Source organism: Balaenoptera borealis (assembly GCF_965194805.1).
Source record: "Balaenoptera borealis genome assembly, chromosome: 4".
NCBI lineage: Eukaryota > Metazoa > Chordata > Mammalia > Artiodactyla > Balaenopteridae > Balaenoptera > Balaenoptera borealis.
Genome location: NC_138861.1, coordinates 41163429 through 41190766, shown reverse-complemented (window position 1 = coordinate 41190766; position 27338 = coordinate 41163429). Strand labels below are relative to the sequence as shown.

Genomic DNA, 27338 nt, shown 5'->3' with positions numbered 1-27338 from the left:
AGGAAGTGAATTGATACATTGAAGGACTTCACCCTAATTTATGTTTCACATATCAAACATTTATTCTTTTAAAGTGGTGTGACAACTTATTAACAATATTTCATTTTGTAACAGTAAAGTGAATGTATTGATTATAGCCTTTCAGTGTAGCAAGACATTTTTGCTATGTAGTTGATCTTTTAATTTTATAATAGACCCAGCAAAATAGGATCACCTTAGATACTCAGAAGTATTAAACTTGCCAATTCTAGATCCTGGAACAAAATTTAATTTAGAATCAATTTCTTATTGGTAAATTCTGATAAAATGATAAAAAAGAGGATGATGCACTATTGCTCATCTATAAACTCGAGCAGTGACTCCTCATTGGTCTGTGTTCATAAAAATAGCAAACAAATCTAAGAGTTTTATATAGCTTATATATTTTAAGTTGTGAGGAATCCTTTGGGTGGTGGTTTTATGCATTGTAAAACAGGAAAGTTTTGAGGGGAGGTGATTGCAGCATAGTTCTGTTCAAAAAGCATTGTACTAAAAGGCAGGATACCTCAGCCCTTGTCAGTCACTAGCTGTGTGACCAGGTACTTGAAAATTTAAAAAGTGATTTTTATTAATAATTTTTAAAGAACATTTAAAATATTTACAAAGTAGGAATTGTAATATCCATGAACTTATTTTTGGCAACTACCCAGACCATCTTCGTTTTGCCATAATTGTTATATCCACCTCCCTTTGTTTTGCTTTAGTGTTTCAATCAATCCCAGACATCACGTTGTTTCACCCCTAAATAATTCATAATTCATATAAAAAAGATGTTTTCTTACATAATCATAATTGCTATTATACCTAATAATATTAATAATAATTCTGTAATACTCAGCCCATATTCAAAAGATTTTTTTATATTGATTTTCTTCCAATTAAGATCCAAAGTCAATTTTATTGCATTTGATATGTCTCTTAAGTCCATGTTAATGTCAAATAGTTTCCCTCTATTCTTCCTCTGTTTTCATGTTATTGACTCATTGAAGAAATATGGTTGGTGGTTCTGTAGAATGTTATACATTTTGGCACTCTGTGGCTATTCTTGGTGATGTTATTTAACAGTTTCTCTATTCTGTGTATTTTCTGATGGCTTGAAGTTTAATTTAAAAGTTTAATTAGATGTAATACTTGATGTTACATCATGCCTAAAGTCACATATTTTCTGATTGGCTCAATTTTAGTGATATTAACCCCCTTTTTCAAGTAGTTATAACCCGTTGTAAGAATTGATGTTTTATTACTTTTATTTTTTAAAAGAAGTCTTCCAAAAACAAAGAGACGATTACTTTTTTAAAAAGTTTGTTTTATCTGACAATTACCTTAAGTGATTTCATTGGACACTTTTTATAAATCTAAGGTTCATTTTGAGGTCTTTGTGATCTTAATTTTCCTATATCTTAAAACATTTTGCTAATTATCATTACTCATCAGTTATTTCTAGCTATGCTAAGGACTAAAATAATAAGAAAACAAGAATACTGGAATTGCCCCTAGAATCATGGTGCACTAGGAAAACAAATCATCACTCTTGGATCACCCTCAGTTTTCTTACTGTGTTGGCCAAAGTATTGCATTGTATTTTAAGAAGATACAAATTTGTTTTCTCAGGGGGATCAAAAACTGGTATTTGGGGAGGGCAAAAGTATCTTAGACATTACAGTGGTTTTTGACCTTCTGATGGACAACAGTACATCTGTACAGTTTATCTTTAGCATTAAAATTTCATGGGGGCACAGTTAAGAAAAAATGGTCTGAAATGTTCCTTAGGCTCCTCAAAAAAGGTTGAGAAATATTGGTATAAAAGAAGTCTGTGGATACCATCTTTGTGGTCTTATTTTTAGCTTTCACTGAATATAGTTAAGAATTCAGAATTTTTTATTTTCTGCCCATAATGGTGAGGTGAAAAAAATTGACAGGAGAAGACATTTTATAATTACTAGACCAACTGTGGGTGAATTTGAAGAGACAGGGAGTAGTACTCATAATTTTTATCAAATCAGGACTTCATTAATGCACAGCATATTTCTGTGGACAAAAAGGAAATTGGTTTTCTCAGCATCATGTCATTCAATAGGAGGAAGGACTTCATTCTACAAAATTTATACAATGTTTTGTGACAAGAACTTGGAACATCTCATTTTGCTAAAAAGGCGTGTGACAGTGTTCATCCATCGTTCATGATGACTGTGCACCACAATTTACTTGGCGCAGTTCTAAGTGAATAGATACTAAAGCAGGTATATATGCATGAAGACAATTGGAAGGAAAAGTTCATATAGAAATGAAAAAATTCAGTTGATTAATCATTCTAAATGGTGTTTATAATCTAAAGAAGAAAATATTTTGGAATTCGAGAGGAAAGAAAATGGCTGTTCTCTCTACAACAAAATTTTGAATAATCCAACTTTTCAAAGTATTGCATTTGATGATGCTAGTTCAAGAAGAAGGACCAGAATTAATGATAAAGTTGCACCTATTAGAATTTTATTTGAAATTTAGAATCAGTATTTTTAAGATGAATATCATGTTTATAGAGTCATGAGGAGCAGTTAATTATATCCAAATTATAGACAAATACTTTCAAAACCTGGAAAACAGGGAAAATAATTGAGTTTATTATGCTTAAATTCTTACTGAAACTTATAATAATGTTTACACCATCGCTTTATCTTTTTGTAAATTATTTAAGGTGACTTAAGATAAATAAATAAAACAAAAAACAGGGTTCTTGTGTTCCAGACAGTAAATGGTCATGACCATTTTTCATGGTACACTTGAGAGTTTAGGTATCTCAGTGCGTTCAGATGTTGATAGCTTAATATCTGGTAAGCCATTTAATACTTCTGAGTTTAATAGTATGGAAAAACAGTGGTAATAGAGGTGGGATAAATAGTCTCTGGTGGAGAAATTGAAGTGGTCTTTGGTTGTGAAACATCAGAAGAGTATAAACCTCTTGGCTTTGGCATTTTCAGTTTGTCTTTTTTGAGGAGACTAAAATTCCATATTGTTGAAAAATCAATCAAAGGTAAAACCAAGAAAACTGAACCCAAGGGTCAGATTATGAGGCTAGTCAGATCTCTGAGCCTACAGTACCTTGTTCACTTTCTGCTAAGTGGGACAATAATAGGATTTGTGTGTGTAAAATGAAAATTGATGCTTCTGTAACAACTTAACAACTTCACTCCAAGTGTTGTTTTAAGGCCTTCCTTTGGGTAATCCTTAGAGTCTGAATGTAGATCTGAAGACAGATTTACTGATTTATAAGTCATTTCTTGCTTTTTCATCCATGCAACCAGTGTCACAAAACAATTTAGGTCATAGAGAGATGTGATTAAGTTGTGTAATCTGATATCAAGTCCCTTATTGGGATTATTTCCTGTTTATTTATTCCCAAGGTTATATATTTTTGTTTGCAGTATTGATGCCCTTTAGGCAGGAAGCTTAGTATTAGAGGTCTAATATAAGCTCTTTTTTTGTCTTCTGAAGCCCTTTCTCATTTAAAATCCACCTTCGCCCCCTACCCATGCTTTACAGATCTATGAAACCTCACTCCAAAAAACACATGAATTGTTCTAATCAAACTATAAAATGTTATTTGACATCTTACTGTCCTTGAACACTCAACCCACTGATCAGTGGTTGTATCAACCTTCCTCTGGTTTTCTAATCTTTATTATTGAGAAATAAGACTGAAATAAGTACTTTTTTGAAAGTACGAGTATTGAACTATCCTACAATATGCTGTAGAGAGACAAAGGAACATCTAGAAATCTTTCTAACTTTGGACGGCCCAAGGCCCTTTTAATCATTATTGTTCATTATCTGAGTGGATATAAAAGGCTGAGCCAGATCAGGGCCCAAATGCTTTGCCAGAAAAGGAAAGGTGGTAGGAATTCTGGTTCCTCTAGAATCAAGCAGTAAGGAATAATGTCCTAGTTGTAGAAAGACCCGAATTTACTTGCTGCAAGTAGTGGCTTTTGAAGTTGAAATATATGGAACTTCCTGTAGTTAGGTAACATTTTATGAAAAGTGACAGGTTTTCAGACCAACAAAGGCTACACCAGCAATAAGAGATGGAGTATTGCTGTGCCCTTCCTTTCAGCCTTGGCATTAGCCTGAGGAGGTATGGTCATCTTAGCTCTATAGAAACAACAATTTAGTCTAGTTAATGGCCTGTTTGCTTAATGCAACATGTAGATGTTCTGTAGCTAATTTTCGTGCCAGTGCTGACACTGTTACCATCATTTCTATGTTACACATTTTTTCAGACATGGAGAAAAATGGTTCTGACTTTTCTAAAAAGTGAAGGGGGTGAACAACCTGTTTAACTTGAATACTATTTGTAAGGCTACAGAATGCCAACATGTGCCGTCAGCAGGTATGAGGCATCATGACTAAAAGAGGGAAAGAGAAAGAACTACAGAGCAAGAAGATTAAAGAAAGGGAATAGGATGGGATAGGATGCCCACAAGAACTTTAATGTGGAGAAAGAAATTAGGTAATTCTGTGGGGTGTGTGAGGGCCATGAGGAATTATTTTAGTTGTTATACTTAGTTTACTTTGAACTTAGGCTTACGTTTGCTTAGAAAAATACAGAATAAAAATTTTTAATTTTTCTAATTATTACTAGTGTAATTTAGTAATTTAGTGCTTTTAATTATTGGCATTGCTTTTTTAAGATACTGGTTATAAAATGTTCTTTGAATGTTCTTTAAAGTAGTTACTTTATATCTTACTGTTAATCAAAACTAAAGAATTCTTCAGATAGTTATTATCTATATAAAACTTCCTTCCTGAGATATTTTTGGTGAACCCAAATGAAACATAAAAGAGAAAATATAAATGCATTTATTTATAAAAAATCAAGAATATATAACAGACAACGGCTTGCACTTCTGTTAAGGTTTAGAGTGAGGTCACAGGTCAAGGTACTAATAAGAGTGTTTGGGATGTCTGCTGCCATGAAACAAAATGGAAACTTGATTGATAGCTAGAGGGTTGAAGGGAGAGAGTGTGGTGGAGAAAGCAAAGGTCAGGGAGCCATTTCCCTTCTCTGCATGTATAACAATCAACTCTCTCCAAAACAAAATTTAGGTGATATTGGTCAATATGGCATATGTTGTGCACATTTCTATGAGTATTGTGAAATGTCATTATATATGAAGTTGTAATAAATGTTTTAGTAATTTGAAAGCTGAAATGAAATTGGCTACAAAAAATTGTGGTGGTTTTGATGCCAAGTTTAAAGTAATTACAGAATGTTTTGTTTACACATATGATCAAATATGTATAGGTTTGGTTCTTAGCAAGAAGTTAAATTTTATTTTAAAACCAATTTGGACAAAGTTGTGTAAGAAATAAATCCCTTGTTTTTTACTTTGTAATTTAAAAAAAAATTCTCTTTGATATAGGTCTGGTTTGCATGAAGTCTAGTAGTTCAGTTGTGGAATTGGTTATGCTACTGTGTTCTCAGGTGAGTGACAAGAATAAATGTTGAATTAAAAGTAAATTCTCAAGTGAATTCATTTTGCAAGAAAGTTAAAATTGATTAGAAATTTTTGCTACAGTAGTTTTGTGTTTGCAGTTTTAAAATAATTTATTTGTATTGCAAAAGGGTTACTTCTTGTGTTTGTTGCTAACAGTTTATTTCGAAGTGAGTGCTGAGAGAAATAGGATAGATGAATGAGAAATAGAGGTTTTTCGAGCCACATTTAAAAATGTCCAGATCAAATGGTCTTGAGATGGCTAAATTTCTTTGCCTTGCATATTAAGGTTACAGAAACAGATTTATTTCTATACCTCGTGGAGTGCCACTCTGACTCCCATGGGAATAATGGGTTTACTTCCCTTTTGTGCAGAGGTTATAAAATGAGTGATAAATAATTTTGAATTCTTGTCATTGCTAATTATTTTTGACATACCTAGTAGATTTGGGAAAACATCAACAAAAATATGGCAGCCATCATAATAAGATGTAGTGAATAAATTCCTAAAAGCGAGATTACTTTCATTGTTCAGAAACCTTATACCCCATGTGGTAAACTTTAATGATTTTTTTTTTAAACTTATGTAAAAATCATGTATCCTGTGATATTTTCTTTTCCCTTTAGCAGTTAAACAGATGAATGTTTTTATTGAGAGTTTTTTTTTGTAGTCTTTTAAAAATGATATCTTGCTGGTAGTAAATTCCCCTACTTAAAAGTTTAAAATAGCCTTTTTTAATAGGAAGAGTATTGGTCTAGAGGTCAAGGGTTCTGACCCATTTCAAAACCTTTGACCTTCATTTAAAACTCTCCTGGTTTACTTGCCTGACGAATAAGGATAATGCAAAATTAATGTTTCTTTTCATCGATTTATTCATTGTAGTGCCTATATTGCCATATTTATTTAGACTGTGCTGATGGACATTTCATGAATACAAATTAAAGAATCATAGAAGGTGTGAAAAATCAATACTATGCATTGTCAATAAAATGCAATAAGAACAATTACTTCTAGAGATTACATCTAATGGATTTTTATAATGAACTTGTGAAGAGTAGTTATGTTTGTAGTGGGCTTATTATTCTTAGATTTAGTGAGAGTCATATTTTTAAGTTAATTATCTACTTTAGAAAACTCCCATTCCTTTAAAAACTGACTGGATGAAATTTCCCATTTAGTAATCTGATTTGAAATAATTGGTTGTTTATTTCTTGAATGGAAATTGCCATATACCATTCTTATACTCACGTGAAATTACCCTTACTTTAAGAAGCATTTGCTTACAGTTTTATATGTATACTCACAGCAGTATGAACTTATTGTTTATAGTGATATAATTGTTTCATAAGTGAAGTTTGATAATGAAGTTTCACTTTCTAGGTTAGAAGAGTTTAATGTATTCTTGATACATGAAAGCTGTTTTAAATATAGTATATTACACAGTGGAATGTTAGAAGCTGAAAAGATAAAGAATGACATGTTTTAAGATACCTATTTGTCATGTATGTCACAGTGCTGTTTAATACTATTCCAATCAAATGGGAATATGAAGATCACTTAGAGTAAGTTGCAAAAGTCAGATCATCTCAAAGTTTTGTTTAAATAAAACACATTATCGGTTTATTTGGAGTTCTTAACATTTTTTATGGGTTCTCCAAAAGTTCCACGGCATCTCTATAAGATGTAGCACAGTGCAAAAAATGACGTGAAAAATGAAGCCAGAATTAGCTCCAGATGTATACAGATTGTTCTGGGGTGATAATTACATTTTTCACTTTGAATTTTCCTAATTCAAAGAGGTCAGATTGGCAATCACAAAAGTGATTTATTTTGTTAAAAAGTGAACTGTCTTTTTCTATGTGAAAGCTTAAGAGAGATGAAATTGAATTTGAAGTCGACATTTTGCAGATATTGGGTGGCTATGGCTTGAGCTTGACTGATAATTTGTTTTAGTCTGAGATAGGTTGGGAAGTAAAAGGCTAGCATCTTGCTAAAATTTTAATCAATTTTTTAAAGAAGAGATGTAGTGGATTGAGTGCCAAAGATCGAAAGATCAGGTCAAAAACTCCATTTTAATCACATAAATAATGGGATATGCTTATGAACTTAACATCTGCAAATTTGATTTAAAACTTTACAAATTAGTTGATGTTAATTTCATGACAATCAGCCATGTTCTGATTATTTTTCTTGAATCCATTCAAAACTTATTTTTTTTTTTGTATTCTTCTTAACAAAGTGTTTAAATCTGCCGTATTTTATTACAGAAGAGAGTTTAGAGCCTGAATTTAAGAAATGAGGAAATGATCACATTTGGTTTGCTGTCATTAAGACCAAGTAGATCACTATATATTTTGTTAAAGCTTCAGCTAGGATTATATTTTTCAATATCCACTCATTCATTAATAGGTTGATTAGATACCGTTTCATATTTTATCCCATTTAAATTTTAACATTTTAAGACAAAATGTTATTATTTAGAGTTGAAAATCTTTCTTAAAATATTTAGCATATTATTTTTGAGTAAAGTTATATATATATACTTATGGTTTATTAAGTTATGTTTATTCCTATACTGAAAATAATTCAAGAGCTATTTAAGCTTCAAAACCTGATTTAAGTCTTCTTTACTTCTTTAAAATAAGACTGTATACACTCTTCAGGAAACTGTATATTCTCTGATGCACAGAAAATAATTGAACAACTTCTTAATTATATTTCAGATTCAGTTTTTCAGAAGCATGTAACTTATTTTTGCCCAATATTTGTTGTGTATGTGTATAAACCTTGTAGAAATCCATATGAATTTAAAGAAAATGTTAAATAAATATTTCAAGTAATATTACTCCAGCATTGTGTAAAGTGTTTGTATCCTGCTCATTTGACATTAATATCATTTTTGAAGGAATTGACATTGTATTCAAGGCCACTTTATAAAAGTGTTGTGTTGCTCATCCTAATTCAGTCTGACATACAGTCCAATAACACTACCTCCCTTCTTGGGTTTAAAGCTAAATTTATGACTGTGCATTGTGAAGTGCGTCATTTAAAAATGGTTTCAACCCAAAACATCTAATAAATAAATAATGTGTATGGCTACTCAGTAGTAGACTTTCTAGACTAGAAATCATTCCATCGGATACTCAGCAGTCCACTATCAGAGAGGGCTGTCAGATAAATCTTATGGTAGCTGCATTCATGTCCTGTAAATCACATATTATTGTCTGAGCCTTCTGCCAGGTCATCTATTCTTTTCCCATTTATCAGAAATGCATAGAGTATATAGAAAAACTAGAAGCACCATGTAGTCTGACCTGGCATCCTGTGTGAGTAATTAATTAGCAGTAAAAGTTAATTTAAAAATAGTGTTAGTCTGATTTTTCTTTAATACATTTTTCATCAAAATATGTAGATTGTTGCTATTTTGGGAAATATTTCCTTTGCATGAAGGTAATAAGAAAAGGTTTGGTCATTTCTTTCTATATCTCTGAATTATTAGTTTTAAAACTATAATGTTCATAATAAGAACCAGTTATCACCATTCATATGATTCTTTAATGTCTGTTTCATGTTTGAATTATTGCCATTTGAATTTTTTCCTGAATCTTCATAGTAAAGTGTTCCTCTTTTCCATCACTCTCCTCTAATTTCTTTTTTCTAATTCCTGTTTTCTTCTCCCTTTTGAGTTTATTCCTTCTAAATATGTGACATTAATGTTATTGCTCTTGGCTTTTTATTTCATGAGCTTTTCCTTTTATAGTTGTGATGAGTATTTTGGGTAAAGTAGATAATTAAAAACAAAAACAAAAACCCGAGACAGGTGGGGGAAAGCAAACCAGCTCTATACCATGGCACAAAGGCATCTTTCATTATTAGGCCTCTCTTACTGTTTTGACCTCATTTCTTATCCCTTTGTTTTTGTAACTGTTCTCAAGCTATGTGAACTATTTAAAGTTACCCAAATGTGCCATCATAATTTTGTGTCTTGGCGTAGGCTTTTTCTTTCCCTATAATTTCCCTCCTTCAAATTTGGTGAGTCTAATTGTTGGCTTCTTCTCATCACTCCGAACTCAGCTTAATTATCCTCTTCTCAGATCATATCTATAGTTGGTATCTTTTTTGCGTGTCTTCATCTTAGCACTCATCATATCACAAATTTTAACTATGCCTGTGCTAGTTTGCTACTTTTGTATTGCCAGTCTCCCTCTCTCTACTCTAGGTTCTATGAAGGTTACAGCTATTTCTGTTTCATATACCTAGTATACTAGGTAAACTGTGAAGTGTGCCTAGTACCCAGCACAGTCCCTGGCATCTGATGGCTGCTCAGTGAATATTTATGGAATAAATAAATAATTCAACTCCCAGCTAAATTGCAATCTCCTCTGGAAAGCTTTCTTTGACTCCTCTCTTCCCCACAACTCTAAGCCTAGGTGAGGTATACATCCTAAGCACTCACTGATCCACCTTATAGTAATTTCATTCTTCATTTAAATTGTCTATTATTTTTTTTTCTTTCCCGTTAGACTTTAAGTTTCTTAAAGGTGAGCACAGTATTTTGTTTTCTATTGTATCTCCAACATTCAGCATAATTACTATTCAACCAAATATTTATATAATTGTACAATTAATAAATGAATGGTAACATTGATCATAAACACTGTATTTTGGGCTTTTACCTTTTGGTCCTTTTTATTATGAAACATCCTCATTCTTTTGTGTGTTATTAAGTGTGTATTGTTCATTTTTATTGTCAGCTATTTTGTCATTGCCAAATATTGTAGACATGTTCCTTTATAAATAAGAGTCTTACTTTTTTCATTTTCCTTTGGCTTAATCAGATTTACTTCTTTTTAAAAAATCAAAGTTATTGAAGCATAATTAGTATACAATATATATGTAATATTTTACAATATTATATACAACAGTATATATACAGTATCTTTTTAAAAAATTTTTATTTATTTATTTATTTATGGCTGTGTTGGGTCTTCGTTTCTGTGCAAGGGCTTTCTCTAGTTGCGGCAAGTGGGGGCCACTCTTCATCGCAGTGCGCGGGCCTCTCACTACCGCGGCCTCTCTTGTTGCGGAGCACAGGCTCCAGATGTGCAGGCTCAGTAATTGTGGCTCACGGGCCTAGTTGCTCCGCGGCATGTGGGATCTTCCCAGACCAGGGCTCGAACCTGTGTCCCCTGCATCAGCAGGCAGATTCTCAACCACTGCACCACCAGGGAAGCCCTATATACAATATCTTAAGGGTACAGTTCAATGCATTTAGACATATACACAACCATGTAGCACCCATTTCAATCCGGAAAGTTCCCTGTGCTTCTGTAATCAATCCCTACCCGTATCACCTCAAGTTGCTACTGATTTGATTTCTGTTACTGTGCATGTGTTTTACTTATTGTAGAACTTAATATAAATGGAGATTTACTTCATTTAACTGTGGTGCTTAGCTCCTCAGAGTGTGCTGTATGTAGGGTACACGTCAACCTTTTAAACTAAAACTCACTCTCTAATATTAAGAAAATTGTGTGGTTTTTAAAAAGAAATAATTGAGTCAGTAAAACATAGGGTTATCTTTTGCTAATCACAAAATAAGAATTTTGAGTTTAAATTGCTCATTGGAAATATAAATGTCTTCTTAACTTCCTTATGCATTTTTTTTTTACCTATAAGGAAATCTTATGGTATGGAGCTTTTATGCAGCAGTATTATGAGGCCATAAACTATACTTCTAAAAAAACACTTCTAAGTTTTTGTTTTCACTGTCTGTCAGGCTCAGTTCAAATGCTATCTCTTATACAGAGCTTTGTGTCAGTTTATTTGCCCTGAGTCCTCCTTAGTATGCCTGCTTGTGGTATTTCTTTTTTTATATAGCAGACATGTACTGAATGATTTTAAGATAATTCTCTCCTTTTAATCTAGTAAGAGAGATAAATAATTGTAATACAGCATAGAATTTTTATGAGGACTTTAAGAGAAATAGAAGCAAATAATAGGGGCAGGGAGTAGAATTAGGAATGGAGCATAAAAATGTATTTATTAATCCCTGTTTAATTTAACTCTAATTTTATTTCTGTTCATGAATAGATCATTTCAGGCTCCTTTGCCTTTCAGTCAAAAATTTTTTTCTGGGTTCCATCTATGTTTTTTAATAATTTCATCGAGATCAATAGATATTAAAGTTCTTAAAGCATTTCCTCTACTCTTTGCTGTACCTATAATTTTCCTTGGTTAGATTTGTGGTAGCCGGCTACTTGTTTGATCAGTTCTCACTGTCCAAAATTTCCAGTACAGCAAATCCTAGTGTGTACTGTGTGATGAAAATGGATGTTCTGTGAGAAAAGCACACAGTGGTAAATAAGCTTGGAAAATGTTCATTTAAATTTAATTAGGATCTTTACTGGAGGGCTCCTCAAGACCTTTAGTCAATACACGTGTGTATGTGTGTGTATGTGTATAAAATATATATATATAAAATAAAGTGTACTGTTGAATCTGTTATGAGAATAATATTAGTATATTTGATCACAAAATGCTTTTTATGGCCATAGTGTGTATGGATAATTTTTGTAAAATATACTTTAGGAAAAGCATCAGTGTTGAGACAGTGAATAATGCAGGAAATGCCTCTTCTTGTATTCTGCTTCTGGTTTTCTCTGCTTCTCCAATCACAGTGATTACAGAAAATCAGTAGATTTGCAAAAGTACAGCTGTATTTTTCATGAAACACTGTGATTATTTTTACTTCATTCAAGAATTATCTCAATTACCTGTTCTCTCTCCTTTGTAGGTAATTTGGACTCGATTTACATGTTGTTTCTGAAGGGATAGATGTTCAGAACTGATTATAGTAAGATTTGGTATTCTTTCTAGAACAACTTAAGTTTAACCAGGAGTGTGTGTGTGTGTGTGTGTGTGTGTGTGTGTGTGTGTATTTTTACACACACATATATGTATTTTTACAATATTTATGTAGAACTAATCCAAGCTTAAGAATAAATTCAAATATTTTGACATCAATTGATTATATAGCTATTTCCTACATTGGTTGAGTGAATCCCATTACATTTTTAGTCAATATTGTGGCAGTTTATGCTCTGTAATCGTGTTTAAGTGTCTGGTATAAAGTCTAGAAACCAGGGTCAGAGTATATTTTATATTAGTGGGATATTACATACATCGTTAGAGACCCATTTGTAAAATCGAACTTCGTTATGCACTTAATAAAGAGGTGCAAAAGGTCCAAATAAAATGAAATTAATCTGTATGTGACTGTTATATGATACAGTGTCTGGTGAAAGAAATTTTCAGTATTTGTCAAATAAATAAGTAAAATTTTAGCAATAAAATTTTAACAATTTTTAATAGAATAAAGATTTAGTGAGGGCTTCCCTGGTGGCGCAGTGGTTGAGAATCTGCCTGCCAATGCAGGGGACACGGGTTCGAGCCCTGGTCTGGGAAGATCCCACATGCCGTGGAGCACCTGGGCCCGTGAGCCACAACTACTGAGCCTGCGCGTCTGGAGCCTGTGCCCTGCAACAAGAGAGGCCGCGACAGTGAAAGGCCTGTGCACCACAATGAAGAGTGGCCCCCGCTTGCCACAACTAGAGAAAGCCCTCGCACAGAAACGAAGACCCAACACAGCCAAAAATAAATAAAAAATAAAAAATAAAAAAAAAAGATTTAGTGATAGTTTATAGTTACACAGCTAAATTATACAGTGGCTGTTGCTCTTCTTAGGTCATCCATTTATCCATTCAAACAATTAGGATTTGAGATAGCTTGCAATCAAGACCTAGACATAATAAAAATATGAAGTCATTATTAAAGAGGTTAATTGGGTTAAAGAATTAATAGTCATGAAATGACTCTGATGCCTAAGTCCAGGGGTTTTCGCTAAAATCTGTAGTGTTTTTATGTTTTAATTTTTTTAAAAATATAATTTGTATATAAGGCATTTCCTAAAGTTAGTAGACAACAAAAATCTATGTTGATGATCCTTAACCCTGAGAAGTGAGGGAGAATGGAATGCTGGTAGCAAATTCACCCAGGTATATTTAGGAAGATTCATTAAATTAATAGATGGGAGAGGAATTTACTCTTCTTCTGATATGGTCTGAAGAACTCTATCTTTGACATGTACAGATATTTTTGGCATAAGAACATATAAAAATCGTTCTGTGCATATGTTGTGTAATAACAAAACTCATTTAATGTGTGGGTTTTTTGCTTTTACTATAAATTAGAATAAAAATAGTTCTAAATCCTATTAACTCTTATTAATCTTCATTTCTTTGCTTAGATGCCCCCAACATTGGATTATAAGTTGTGAATACACCAACTTAGAGAACTCCATCTTAGAGTTAAATTTACAGAGATAAGTGCTAAAGAAGAGTTAAATTTATACACATAAGAGCTATTTTCCTACTTACGCTGTATGATAAGTTTTGTTTCTTTTGTTAGATTGAAAACTCCTTGAAGTCAGGAAGCCATTTCTTATTGTCCATTTTGTCTACATTGTTTATTAGTGTCAGATTATAATAAAATAATCATTTAATAGATATTTGTTGAATAAATCAATATATTTACCTTATTTAAGTAAAGTTCCCTTTAAAATTGATTCTTGAGTTTTTGATTCATTAAAAAGTATTTATTTTAGTTAAGGAACAGACACCATTCTATTTAATACTTTTATTTCTTCTATTAAATTTTATCTTAATCTGAAAGGCAATTTAGCCCTTATATAGAGGCTTCAAACCCTAATTCTGAACTCTTACCCTATGCTTACTTAAATGTTTTAAAGTAAGAAAATGATACATATTAAATCCCTTTCACCTGATCAGCTTTGGGTCTCAAAAAGATCCGTTAAAAGAGTCGCAAAAGGACCTGTTAAAACAGTCTCAACTGATGACCTCTTATGAAGAAATCACTTTGTGCATGTAGATTTTCCTCTTTCTGTAGAATTATTTCTATCACGTTTAAGTCACTAGCTTCAAATAACTCAGCGTTCATTTCAGGCACCACAGCTTCTGTTAACAAAGGGAATATGACAAATGTTGAATCTCTGGCTCTTAAAAATGATGTTTACCCAAATATTTTAGCACCTTGTATGTGGAGGTTTCTTAAAAGAGACAAATCTATATCTGAGTAGAAAGATTGCTAAAAGTGCTTGCATGGCAACAAATTTGCAAAGTGTATTAAATGTTTAAATTTATACTTTGATATGCTGTCAATAAATCATTCAACTTTCTTTGTAACCAGCCTTCCTTTTTCCAATGTAAATGGGACTTTAGGGGCAATTGGATTCTTTAAGACCAGGTTATATGTAGCATGGTCCAACTAGGATCAGTATAATTTAATATTTCAACCTTTTCTCAGTGTTACCTCTCCTTTTATTTTATTTTGGATGCCTTTACTCCTCATCCTTAGAATATATTTATAGAAAATTAGTATTTACAATCAATGTAAATTGATTGTCTCTGATTTGTTATTGTCAGTGCTTATGGCCTTTTGATTGCGAATGGATGAGAATCAATATGGTAATGATTAACATTGGGTTCAAAAAAGTAGGCTTGCAGTACAATCACCTATTTTTATCTTAGAGCTGCTGTGAATGCTTTGTCCTTATAATGTACAAAGGCTGTGAGCATAGGTGCTCTGTATTGAAGTGTTCAGAATTAACTTAATTTTGTGTGCAATCAAAATATTTGACCTTATGTATGAGAAGGAACTAGAGACCTTTGAAGAAGCATGATGGGAAGTCTGTGGGAGTTGGAGAGGGTAGTTTAAGATTCAAGCTATATTAACCGATCATGAACATCTTAAATGCACTAACAGTTGTGAAGCATTTGAAACCAGCTTAATAACTGCACTTTATGCTAATATGGAAAAAAAATTTATAGTTTTACTTGATTCAGATTTTTATAACTTGCTTTTATAAGGTGGAATCATTTGTCTTTAAACAATAGCAAAAACATTAACAAAATAAATCAGACTGAATTATTGTATTTCAGTTTTAAAAAATAAAATATTTAACTTGATGGATTAGTGAACATGAATTGATCTTTATTTGAACCTGGATGCAGACCTTTCCAGTATTAATTTAAAGTGCTTTGTAACCAAAGAGAAGCATAATTTAACTTTAGCGTAGGATTTATTCTGAAATACAGGCATCCTGTTGATTCACTAGCGCACTAGGATTTAGAAAACACAACCTTTTAAGGTAAATTTTGTGGAACTGGCAGTACACCCTGTGGCTTGGCAGTCTAGTCAGAAGGATGGTACCATGCTGACTATATAACTAGATCTTTGAACGTTATTCTCAAGGGTGGTAGATGCAAAACAAAGTAATATCAACTGGCACTTAATTCTGAAAGTTCCCTGCTGATTGGGGTATTCAGAGAAATGGGACTCTTCCTGACAGGAAGTCAGCCTATGAGTATGGAGACATCTGAAAATAAAGTGTGCTTTAATTTGGCACCCCGCCGTTTTACAGCTGGTTTTTTAAATTGGGATTAGGCTGTGAGTTAGAAGAAAAGGGGAATGCGTGAATGGAAATATTCTAAGCATAGTGTTTTCCTTTGGTTTTAACATAATTATGATTATAGCTCGGTTTCTGTGTTTCTCAGCTTTTACTGCTTATTGTTTGGTTTTGCTTAGTCTTTTCTTTTTTGTCTATTACTTCAAATTAATCCACTGAAGTTAAAGTATTACAAAAAAGCTAGGTTAAAAGTGTAAAGCTTGAGATTGACTTTGTTTTTATACCAAAATCTCTGATAACTTTTTTTCATAAATAGTATATAATTTAATAGTTTTTAAGCAGAGTAATCAGAGTTCTTAGGATCTAGATTTAAGTTTTGCTGTCAATTTTAAAGTGTTTACACTATTTGCCTCAGTTGACTGAGTTTAGTACTTTAGTACAGTTAGAATATAATAGCATCATGTATACATATATATATATATAAAACACAGTATAGTTTAGGGAGGGACAATTATTATATATAAGTAGTTGCCCATATATTCCATATGTTATGCATCTTTTAGTCAGGCAGCTGTTTTTAGTCAAGCTGCCATTTTATAATATGAGCTTCCAGAAGCATGCATACAATTTTAACAAAACCTGAAGTTTGCACTTTGATTTAGGCCTGAATAAAGCAAGAATGAGAAGCCTGAAGGCTATTTGTTTTTCTAGTAGTTACTTCCTCAGTTGCTGGAGATGGACTTTGTAGAGGTGGCTGTTGTCTCCATCATGGGTAACAAAAGGAGAAAGGGAAAAGTCACTTTGGAAAGGATCTTAGGAAGAGACTGAGGTCAGGAAAATGCTGTGATGATAGATTTTTGAATTTTAATAAATGTTTTTCCCTCTACCACTTGTTAACTCTGTGACCATGGGCAGATCACTTCACTTGCTTGAGACTCAGTTTCTTATTGAGTGAAATGGGTGTAATAAAGATTATATTAGATAATATATGTAAAAGGATGTAGAACAGTCCATGGAGCAAAGTAGGTTGTAAATTAAAGTTATTAGTTTCTGAATCTAAGTGTTTTTAACAGCACACAAAATCCTCTCTTTATTCAGTATTTTTAGTGCCTCTTACTTTCTTTTCATGAAATTAGATTTTACATATCTTTGCTTTAGTCCACCATTGTTTTCTGCAGTGTCTCTTTCATTATTTTCTCTTCTTTCTGTGATTATATGCCCAGTCTAGTCCGTTTTCATCTCAAACCATACATTATTAGATCTAGGAGATATCCCATAAATTTGCAGTTTTGGGCCATTTTCATGTAGGCAAGGTTAATGGTTAATATTCATATTTTCCATAGGCTTCCAAAGGTGATCCCACTGTTTCCTGTGGTAGCTATAGTGATCACTCCTTTGGAAGTCAATAAAGTATACCTGAATACAAGTGAGATGGATGTCATTTTGGGACAGTACAGGATTAGTACTCCAATGATTTTCTTAAAGATGTCTTCTGTATATTTCAGTGCTTTTTATTTATACTGCATTACTTTCAACACACCTCCTGTGTTACCATATTTGAGAAATGCTTTTATAACAGTTAACCTAGGTCACTGATTATCAACCTTTTTTTTTTTTTTCTGGCCAGATACATCATCATTAACAGTTGATCATTATGATGAATCTCACCCTGAGTGCTGTCAGAATCGGGGAGACAGGCAGGGACAAAAGGAGGTATCATTTGAAAAAGGTCTCCGTAAAGAATCAGAAATTCTGATCCAGCTTATTCCTGAATTAGGGAAATGGCCTTTTCCTTTGTGTTGATTTTTACCTCTTTCAGTATGTACTAACAAGTTTACTTTCCTACAAGAGTCTCTGTAGTTCCTTTCCAAGAGAAGCTGTAGTTTACTGTCTTATCAAATTCACACCCCACTGCCTTATTTTAAAGCTCTCTAATAGCTATTTTATTTTAGTTTAGTTTACATTTATTTCTCTGCTGCTTTGTAAGTAGCATTCAGGTATTTGACATACGTGTTATATGTATCATGTCATTTTCTGGGTATTTCACCAGAAAAATCAAACAGCCTAAACCCGAATCTGTTCTGACATTCTTCTGACATCTTCCTTTCCACAAGGTGCTTTTACATATAGTGAGTATGAAAATGCATGCCAATATCCTAAATACTGGATGCATAGGGCATTCTTTTTGATAATAATTATGTATTTTTGAAAAATTTTTGTTGGAATCTCAAGTTTTCATTAGACATTCAGTTAAAACAGTGGAATTGTCTTGTTCAGTCTGTTGATTTGTAATGTTATTCTTATTATTAGATACTACATAATTGAGAGCAAACTTAAGTCTGGTTTCTTATTGTTCTTTTTTTCAGAGGGGAGATAGTCTATTCCTTTACCTAAGAAAGCTTACAGCTTTGCTTAATCTTTCAGAGTTGTGTCCTATTTATATGTATTGAAAAGATTCACTATTGTTTTATAGCGCTAATTTGTAGCTTAGTTTGTGAGCATAGGTTTCTGTTTTTCTGGTATTGTAAGTTAAGGAAGAAAAAAGGAGTTTGATCATTGGCAGTGAGAAAGTAAAACAATGGGAAAGTTTTTTACAAAGAAGCTTTCTAATTCTTGTTAGTATCTTAACCAAGTCTGAATTGCTGCCTTACTTATTTGGACATTTGGCAGTGCTGTCATTGCTTTTCTGCTAATTATTAGGAGTTGTTCTTAATGATATCTGCCTGTTACCTGTATCTTCTATCTCAGCTGCCCAGATTTGAGTTTCTTGTAGCCTGGTAGCTGAATTTCTGGAACTGAAAACAAAACCAATCACAACTCAATCACTGTTAGAACCAACACTTGTAGCACAAGTTAACTTGCTTAAAAACTTTTCCAACTCTTGCCACAGTATACTAATTTTTAAAAAATGCTTTTATTTCTTTTGAATCTTTTGAATTTTGTTGAACTTTGTAGTAAAGTTCACTTTTGTTCAACTAGCTCTTTCTGTTCTTTAATTTGGTTTCTCTAATATGATAGGCTGAAAAATGGCTCCCCAAAAGATATCCATGTCAAATCTCTGGAACCTATGAATGTTACCTTATTTGGAAAGAGGGTCTTTGTGTGATTATGTTAAGGATTTTGACATGAGGGATACTCCTGCGTTATTTGGATGGGCCCTACATGCTGTTATATGTATCCTTATGACAGAGAGTCAGAGGGAGATTAGAGATAGGTACCCAGAGGAGGAGGCAGTATGATGACGGAGCAGAGAGCAGTGTGGTCACAAGCCAAGGACTGCTGACAGCCACTAGAAGCTTGGGAGAGGCAAGGAGCAGATTTTCCCCTAGAGCCTCCAGGAGAAGAGCAGCTTTTGATTTTGGCTCAGTGAAACTCATTTTGGACTCCTGGCCTCCAGAACTGTGAGAGAACATACTTCTAGTAATTTAAGCCACCAAGTTTGTGATGATTTGTTATAGCGGCCACAACAAGTGAGTAATCTGTCTAGTGAGTGTTCTTAGTGCCATGTTCCTCCCTCCTTCACCTAACAGTGTTAAACTATGGTGTCTTTATTATTATTTATTTATTTATTTATTTTTGCTGTGTTGGGTCTTCGTTTCTGTGCGAGGGTCTTCCCCAGCTGTGCCAAGCGGGGGCCACTCTTCATCGCGGTGCGCGGGCCTCTCACCATCGCGGCCTCTCTCATTGCGGAGCACAGGCTCCAGATGCGCAGGCTCAGCAGCTGTGGCTCACGAGCCTAGTTGCTCCGCGGCATGTGGGATCCTCCCAGACCAGGGCTCGAACCCGTGTCCCCCGCATTGGCAGGCAGATTCTCAACCACTGCGCCACCAGGGAAGCCCCCAAATTATGGTGTCTTTAACAAACATTTGAATGTTTGTTATAAGGGAAATTGAGTCAGGTACTGCTGAGAACCCCAAGAGACAGGCATCGCTACCTTTAAAGAATTTTACTGTAGTTGAGACAAATTCTAATTTGTAAAGTTATTGACCCAGAAAAAAAAGGGCAAAATAAGCTAATATTGCATATATTTCTAATGGAGATGAAATTGATATGAATAAAATACTGCCAGAGAGATGCACCACTGATTATTTGTGCAGCAAAACCAGGGTGTCAGGTATTTCATGTCACTGTTTTAGTTAACGTTGTAGTTCAAAATGACCTACATGGTAATGTTTATCCATAACATGTTTTAGGACTTTTGCATTAAACTTAAAGTTTATACCAACTAATATCTCATTAGGTACATTGATAAATATTTGGAAGAATTATGGAATCATTCTGGACTGAAAGGTCTTATTCCTCTTCATTGGGAAAGTCATTAAGCATACTGTGATTGGCTATAGCTTGTGGCTGTTGACAACTATAACATGCTACTGCAGCACGTAATGTATGTGTCTTAGATAGTATACTGTAAAATTAGGACCAAAGCTTTATTGGTAGATGTAGTATGAGGTTTGGAAAAATTTGATTCTGAAAATATAATTTCATAGCATAAACATAAATGATACTTTATTTTCTTCTAATGAATACATTTCACAGTTATTTACTTTTCATTTGATGTAAAATTTTGAATACTGAAATTAAATCTCACTTTGTATTAACATTAAGAATTTATTCAATGAGCACATAGTATCAGTTTACAGTGGTCACTGTTCAGAGTGGGAGACTCCAAATAGTTAAACAGCAGGGGAGTTTTCTGCTTTTAGTTAAAAACTGCTGTTTTCTATATGCCTTATTTACTACATTTTAAATTCTTAATGTTGTGTGCTGTGGGATTGGGCATGCAAAAGTCAGCAGAAAGAGTTCTGGTTTTTTCATCTAGAGCTATTACTTGCTGTACAATAATAAAGGCACTATTTTATTGGGTTACTTGTAATTAACTTCAGCACTAGGCATTCATATAAATCATTCGTAATCTGTTTTCTTTAGATTTTTATTCTTTTAAACTGGTTTAATGTACTTGCTTTCTGTTATCTTTTTACATATGGATGGAGGTTGTAATTGCTTTTTGGAATTAGGCTGTCAGAAACCAACATATATGTGAATTCAAGAAATGACTGAGGCAAGCTAATGAATTTTATATAACATTTTATAGAGATTTGTTACTGAAGTATTCTCTAGTAGTATTTGTTTTGTTGCAAATTTAATAAATAACTATACTCTCAAGTTAAAAAGTGTCTATAGATTTAGAAATTTAAAATGGCAACAATTATTAATTAGAAAATATATTTACTATGTTTTTCAAAATCCTGAGATAGCAAAGACATGAAATTTCTTTGAACACTTGTCTGTCAATTTATTGACATTCTTCTTTTAATTTTAAACATTTGAATCTTCATATATTTTCCATAATATTATCTGGTAAATGCCATTTCATAGATTAACTAGTATGTAATTTATATTATTTTGTGTTTACAACTTTTTTATGATTATTAGTTTAAAATTGAGTGAAAATGAAATGGAGCCTTTTTGAGTAAAAAAAAAAGAGGCATCTAGAAAGAAACACATATGTATGTCTGGCTGAGTTTAAGTAACAGTATGTATTATTCAAAATTAATATTAGAAAACAAAACTTTGTCTCTAAAATTACCTTCATTTTATATATGTTTACAGTCATCTGTAGAAAGAGTTTAGAGGTATAAGGTAGTTTTATTCTCTCCCAGGACACCAAAAGCTTGACTTGATGATCCCTATAAAAGGAATGTTAGGTGTATTGAGGTGGGGGATGGGAGGCATGAAGAATGTACCCATGTCCTGAAAGTAGTGCTTTTAAAAATAATTCAGTTGGTAAATACTTTTTATTGTAGCTGAGTACATGAGATGGTTTAAAAATCTTTTTAAAATAAGTAGCTGTTTTATATAGTTTTAATGGAAGTCTTTCATGTTTCCTCTCCAGCAGTCTCTAATGAACACTCCTTGTAATTTCAGTGCAGGCTTTGAGATTCCCTAAAGACTTGACTTCAGACCTCAAAGGGCAGCATTTGCCACATGTCTGGAGAACTGGAGTTGCCAAACAGACTGACCATGTACTAATAGGACACATTTATATAGCTCCTGAATGTGAAGCCCTGATATAAGCTTAATGATGATCGTCTGTTGAGAGCTTGTTGCTGGAAAGGGTTAGAGCAACTTTTGTCACCTTTATTGAAATCAAGCTTTCTTTATTGATTAGTGAAAGATCTTGACTATATTGATGCCAGTTTGGAAGTTATTTGAAAGATCATTGTTGACTGGAGAATATGTTTTTCTGAAAAAGTTTAAAAACAGATTTTTAAAGAAACTTGCAAATATATTAATTTTAATGTATGCTAAAACACAACACCAGGGGATTATTGTTTTTTTGATTATTTACAAACAATTTAAAACTATATAGTAATCACATACTTGATTGCATGGTTATCTCAACTTTTTGGATTTTTAAATCCTTGCATTATTTATTTTGTCAATCCTATAAATAGTTATTTTCTCAATATTCAATTCCTTGCACATAGTAAATATTCAAAAGCATTTGTTAAATAAGCAGTTATGAAACTGAACCATTTGCTAATCCAACTTTAATAGAATTTTTCTTTCTTTTCTCTATTTTGTAGTTATCTGTGTATATATTTTATTTATAAACTGAGCCATAATACTTGTACAAACTAGGTGTACAATTTAGATGTACATGTTCACAAAAATCATCAAAACCAAAATTTGCCAAAAGGTAAAATTTTATTTTGATATTTCATGTAATGATTTGTTTTACCCTCTACGGAGACAATGGAATAAAACCTGTTCTTTACTATTATGCTATAGTCTTTCCTGGTATGTGGTTCCTCAAGTTTCTGTTAGATATGCTGTTGAGAGAGTGCTGACACAAAGTGCAAACACTGTTGAAAAGTTCTTGATAGTTTACTTTGAGCACTTAAGATTACTATATCATGACTATGAACCAGTTTTCTCTGGTTTTGACCTTTAGTCCTGTGCATAATGTGGTTCTCAGTTTTGTGTTAATACATTCCCTTCCTCATTTGAGTTCTCCTTTGTGGCCTACTCCCTTGACTCCTAATAGTGTTTCTGACATGTATTTAGGTACTTGGATCTATATCCAACCAATTTGATTTATTTTACAAAGGCATAGATAACTGTAACATCTCAAAATATTAATATTGATATTTCATTGAAGAGCAGAAGCCTTTAAATTTTTAATTTTTTATAAGAAAAGTGAAATAATTTGATATGAGTTTAGGTTTTTGTTAACAAATTATTCTTCATTCCTTTTTTTAAGTTAAATTATGTTTGGATCCTTAGGTCAATACTTAAAAAAAAGGAGAATATTTTATTGCTGATAGCAATGAAGTTAATTTTATTTGGTAGGATGTAAAATACTAACTTTTAAAAAAATAAAAATTCTTAATAGTTTATGATACATTTACATTTTCCTAGGTTTTTTTTTAACATCTTTATTGGAGTATAATTGCTTTACAATGGTGTGTTAGTTTCTGCTTTATAACAAAGTGAATCAGCTATACATATACATATGTTCCCATATATCTTCCCTCTTGCATCTCCCTCCCACCCTCCCTATCCCACCCCTTTAGGTGGTCACAAAGCACCGAGCTGATCTCCCTGTGCTATGTGGCTGCTTCCCACTAGCTATCTATTTTACATTTGGTAGTGTATATATGTCCATGCCACTCTCTCACTTCGTCCCAGCTTACCCTTCCCCCTCCCCATATCCTCAAGTCTGTTCTCTACGTCTGCGTCTTTATTCCTGTCCTGCCCCTAGGTTCTTCAGAACCTTTTTTTTAGATTCCATATATATGTGTTAGCATACAGTACTTGTTTTTGTCTTTGTGACTTACTTCACTCTGTATAACAGACTCTAGGTGCATCCACCTCACTACAAATAACTCAATTTCGTTTCTTTTTATGGCTGAGTAGTATTCCATGGTATATATGTGCCACATTTTCTTTATCCATTCATCTGTCAGTGGACACTTAGGTTGCTTCCATGTCCTGGCTATCGTAAATAGCGCTACAATGAACATTGTGGTACATGACTTTTTTTTTTAACATCATTATTGGCGTATAATTGCTTTACAATGGTGTGTTAGTTTCTGCTTTATAACAAAGTGAATCCGGTATACATATACATATGTCCCCATATCTCTTCCCTCTTGCGTCTCCCTCCCTCCCACCCTCCCTATCCCACCCCTCTAGGTGGTCACAAAGCACCGAGCTGATCTCCCTGTGCTATGCGGCTGCTTCCCACTAGCTATCTATTTTACGTTTGGTAGTGTATGTATGTCCATGTCACTCTCTCACTTTGTTCCCGCTTACCCTTCCCCCTCCCCGTATCCTCAAGTCCATTCTCTAGTAGGTCTGTGTCTTTATTCCTGTCTTGCCGCTAGGTTCTTCAGAACTATTTTTTTTTTTTATATTCCATATATGTGTGTTAGCATACGGTATTTGTTTTTCTCTTTCTGACTTACTTCACTCTGTATGACAGATTCTAGGTCCATCCGCCTCACTACAAATAACTCAATTTCGTTTCTTTTTATGGCTGAGTAATATTCCATTGTATATATGTGCCACATCTTCTTTATCCATTCATCTGTCGATGGACACTTAGGTTGCTTCCATGTCCTGGCTATTGTAAATAGAGCTGCAATGAACATTGTGGTACATGACTCTTTTTGAATTATGGTTTTCTCAGGGTATGTGCCCAGTAGTGGGATTGCTGGGTCATATGGTAGTTCTATTTTTAGTTTTTTAAGGAACCTCCATACTGTTCTCCATAGTGGCTGTATCAATTTACATTCCCACCAACAGTGCAAGAGGGTTTCCTTTTCTCCACACCCTCTCCAGCATTTCTTGTTTGTGGATTTTTTGATAATGGCCATTCTGACAGTTGTGAGGTGATACCTCATTGTAGTTTTGATTTGCATTTCTCTAATGATTAGTGATGTTGAGCATCCTTTCATGTGTTTGTTGGCAACCTGTATATCTTCTTTGGAGAAATGTCTATTTAGGTCTTCTGCCCATTTTTGGATTGGGTTTGCTTTTTGATATTGAGCTGCATGAGCTGCTTGTAAATTTTGGAGATTAATCCTTTGTCAATTTCTACATTTGCAACTATTTTCTCCCATTCTGAGGGTTCTCTTTTCATCTTGTTTATGGTTTCCTTTGCTGTGCAAAAGCTTTTAAGTTTCATTAGGTCCCATTTGTTTATTTTTGTTTTTATTTCCATTTCTCTAGGAGGTGGGTCAAAAAGGATCTTGCTGTGATTTATGTCATAGAGTGTTCTGCCTATGTTTTCCCCTAAGAATTTTATAGTGTCTGGCCTTACATTTAGGTCTTTAATCCATTTTGATTTTATTTTGGTGTATGGTGTTAGGAAGTTTTCTAATTTCATTCTTTCACATGTAGCTGTCCAGTTTTCCCAGCACCACTTATTAAAGAGGCTGTCTTTTTCCATTGTATATTCTTGCCTCCTTTATCAAAGGTAAGGTGACCGTATGTGCGTGGGTTTATCTCTGGGCTTTGTATCCTGTTCCATTGATCTATATTTCTGTTTTTGTGCCAGTACCATACTGTCTTGATTACTGTAGCTTTGTAGTGTAGTCTGAAGTCTGGGAGCCTGATTCCTCCAGCTCCATTTTTCTTTCTCAAGATTGCTTTGGCTATTCGGGGTCTTTTGTGTTTCCATACAAATTGTGAAATTTTTTGTTCTAGTTCTGTGAAAAATGCCATTGGTAGTTTGATAGGGATTGCACTGAATCTGTAGTTTGCTTTGCGTAGTATAGTTATTTTCACAGTGTTGATTCTTCCAATCCAAGAACATGGTATATCTCTCCATCTGTTTGTATCATCTTTAATTTCTTTCATTAGTGTCTTATAGTTTTCTGCATACAGGTCTTTTGTCTCCTTAGATAGGTTATTCCTAGGTACTTTCTTCTTTTTGTTGCAGTGGTAAATGGAAGTGTTTCCTTAATTTCTCTTTCAGATATTTTGTCGTTAATGTATAGGAATGCAAGAGATTTCTGTGCATTAATTTTGTATCCTGTTACTTTACGAAATTCATTGATTAGCTCTAGTAGTTTTCTGGTAGCATCTTTAGGATTCTCTATGTATACTATCATGTCATCTGCAAACAGTGACATGCTTTACTTCTTCTTTTCCTGTTTGGATTCCTTTTATTTCTTTTTCTTCTCTGATTGCTGTGGCTAAAACTTCCAAAGCTATGTTGAAGAATAGGGGTGAGAGTGGGCAACCTTGTCTTGTTCCTGATCTTAGTAGAAATGGTTTCAGTTTTTCACCATTGAGAACGATGTTGGCTCTGGGTTTGTCATATATGTCCTTTATTATATTGAGGTAAGTTCCCTCTATGCCTACTTTCTGGATGGTTTATATCATAAATGGGTGTTGAATTTTGTTGAAAGCTTTTTCTGCATCTATTGAGATGATCATATGGTTTTTCTCCTTCAATTTGTTAATATGGTTTATCACATCGATTGATTTGCATATATTGAGGAATCCTTGCATTCCTGGGATAAATCCCACTTGATCATGGTGTATGATCCTTTTATTTTGCTGTTGGATTCTGTTTGCTAGAATTTGTTGAGGATTTTTGCATCTATGTTCATTAGTGATATTGGACTGTAGTTTTCCTTCTTTGTGACATCTTTGTCTGGTTTTGGTATCAGGGTGATGGTGGCCTCGTAGAATGAGTTTGGGAGTGTTCCTCCCTCTGTTATATTTTGGAAGAGGTTGAGAAGGATAGGTGTTAGCTCTTCTCTAAATGTTTGATAAAATTCACCTGTGAAGCCATCTGGTCCTGGGCTTTTGTTTGTTGGAAGATTTTTAATCACAGTCTCTATTTCAGTGTTTGTGATTGGTTCGTTTATATTTTCGATTTCTTCCTGGTTCAGTCTCGGAAGTTTGTGCTTTTCTAAATATGTGTCCATTTTTTCCAGGTTGTCCATTTTATTGGCATAGAGTTGCTTGTAGTAATCTCTCATGATCCTTTGTATTTTTGCAGTGTCAGTTGTTACTTCTTCTTTTTCATTTCTAATTCTGTTGATTTGAGTCTTCTCCCTTTTTTTCTTCATGAGTCTGGCTAATGTTTTTTCAATTTTCTTTATCTTCTCAAAGAACCAGCTTTTAGTTTTATTGATCTTTGCTATTGTTTCCTTCATTTCTTTTTCATTTATTTCTGATCTGATCTATAAGATTTCTTTCCTTCTGCTAACTTTGGGTTTTTTTTGTTCTTTCTCTAATTGTTTTAGATGTAAGGTTAAGTTGTTTATTTGAGATGTTTCTTGTTTCTTAAGGTAGGATTGTA

General features: G+C 33.4%; 1 protein-coding gene across 5 annotated transcripts in view; it reads left to right on the top strand.

The window, feature by feature from the left end:
* The window catches only part of LRBA (LPS responsive beige-like anchor protein), a 735668-nt gene that overhangs the window by 205984 nt on the left and 502346 nt on the right, over nucleotides 1–27338 (top strand). For all 5 annotated transcript variants that reach the window (XM_082388949.1, XM_082388950.1, XM_082388948.1 and 2 more), the window contains exon 34: nucleotides 5454–5515. In XM_082388949.1, coding sequence (XP_082245075.1) covers nucleotides 5454–5515 — 62 coding nt within the window. The remainder of the gene's footprint in view (nucleotides 1–5453; nucleotides 5516–27338) is intronic.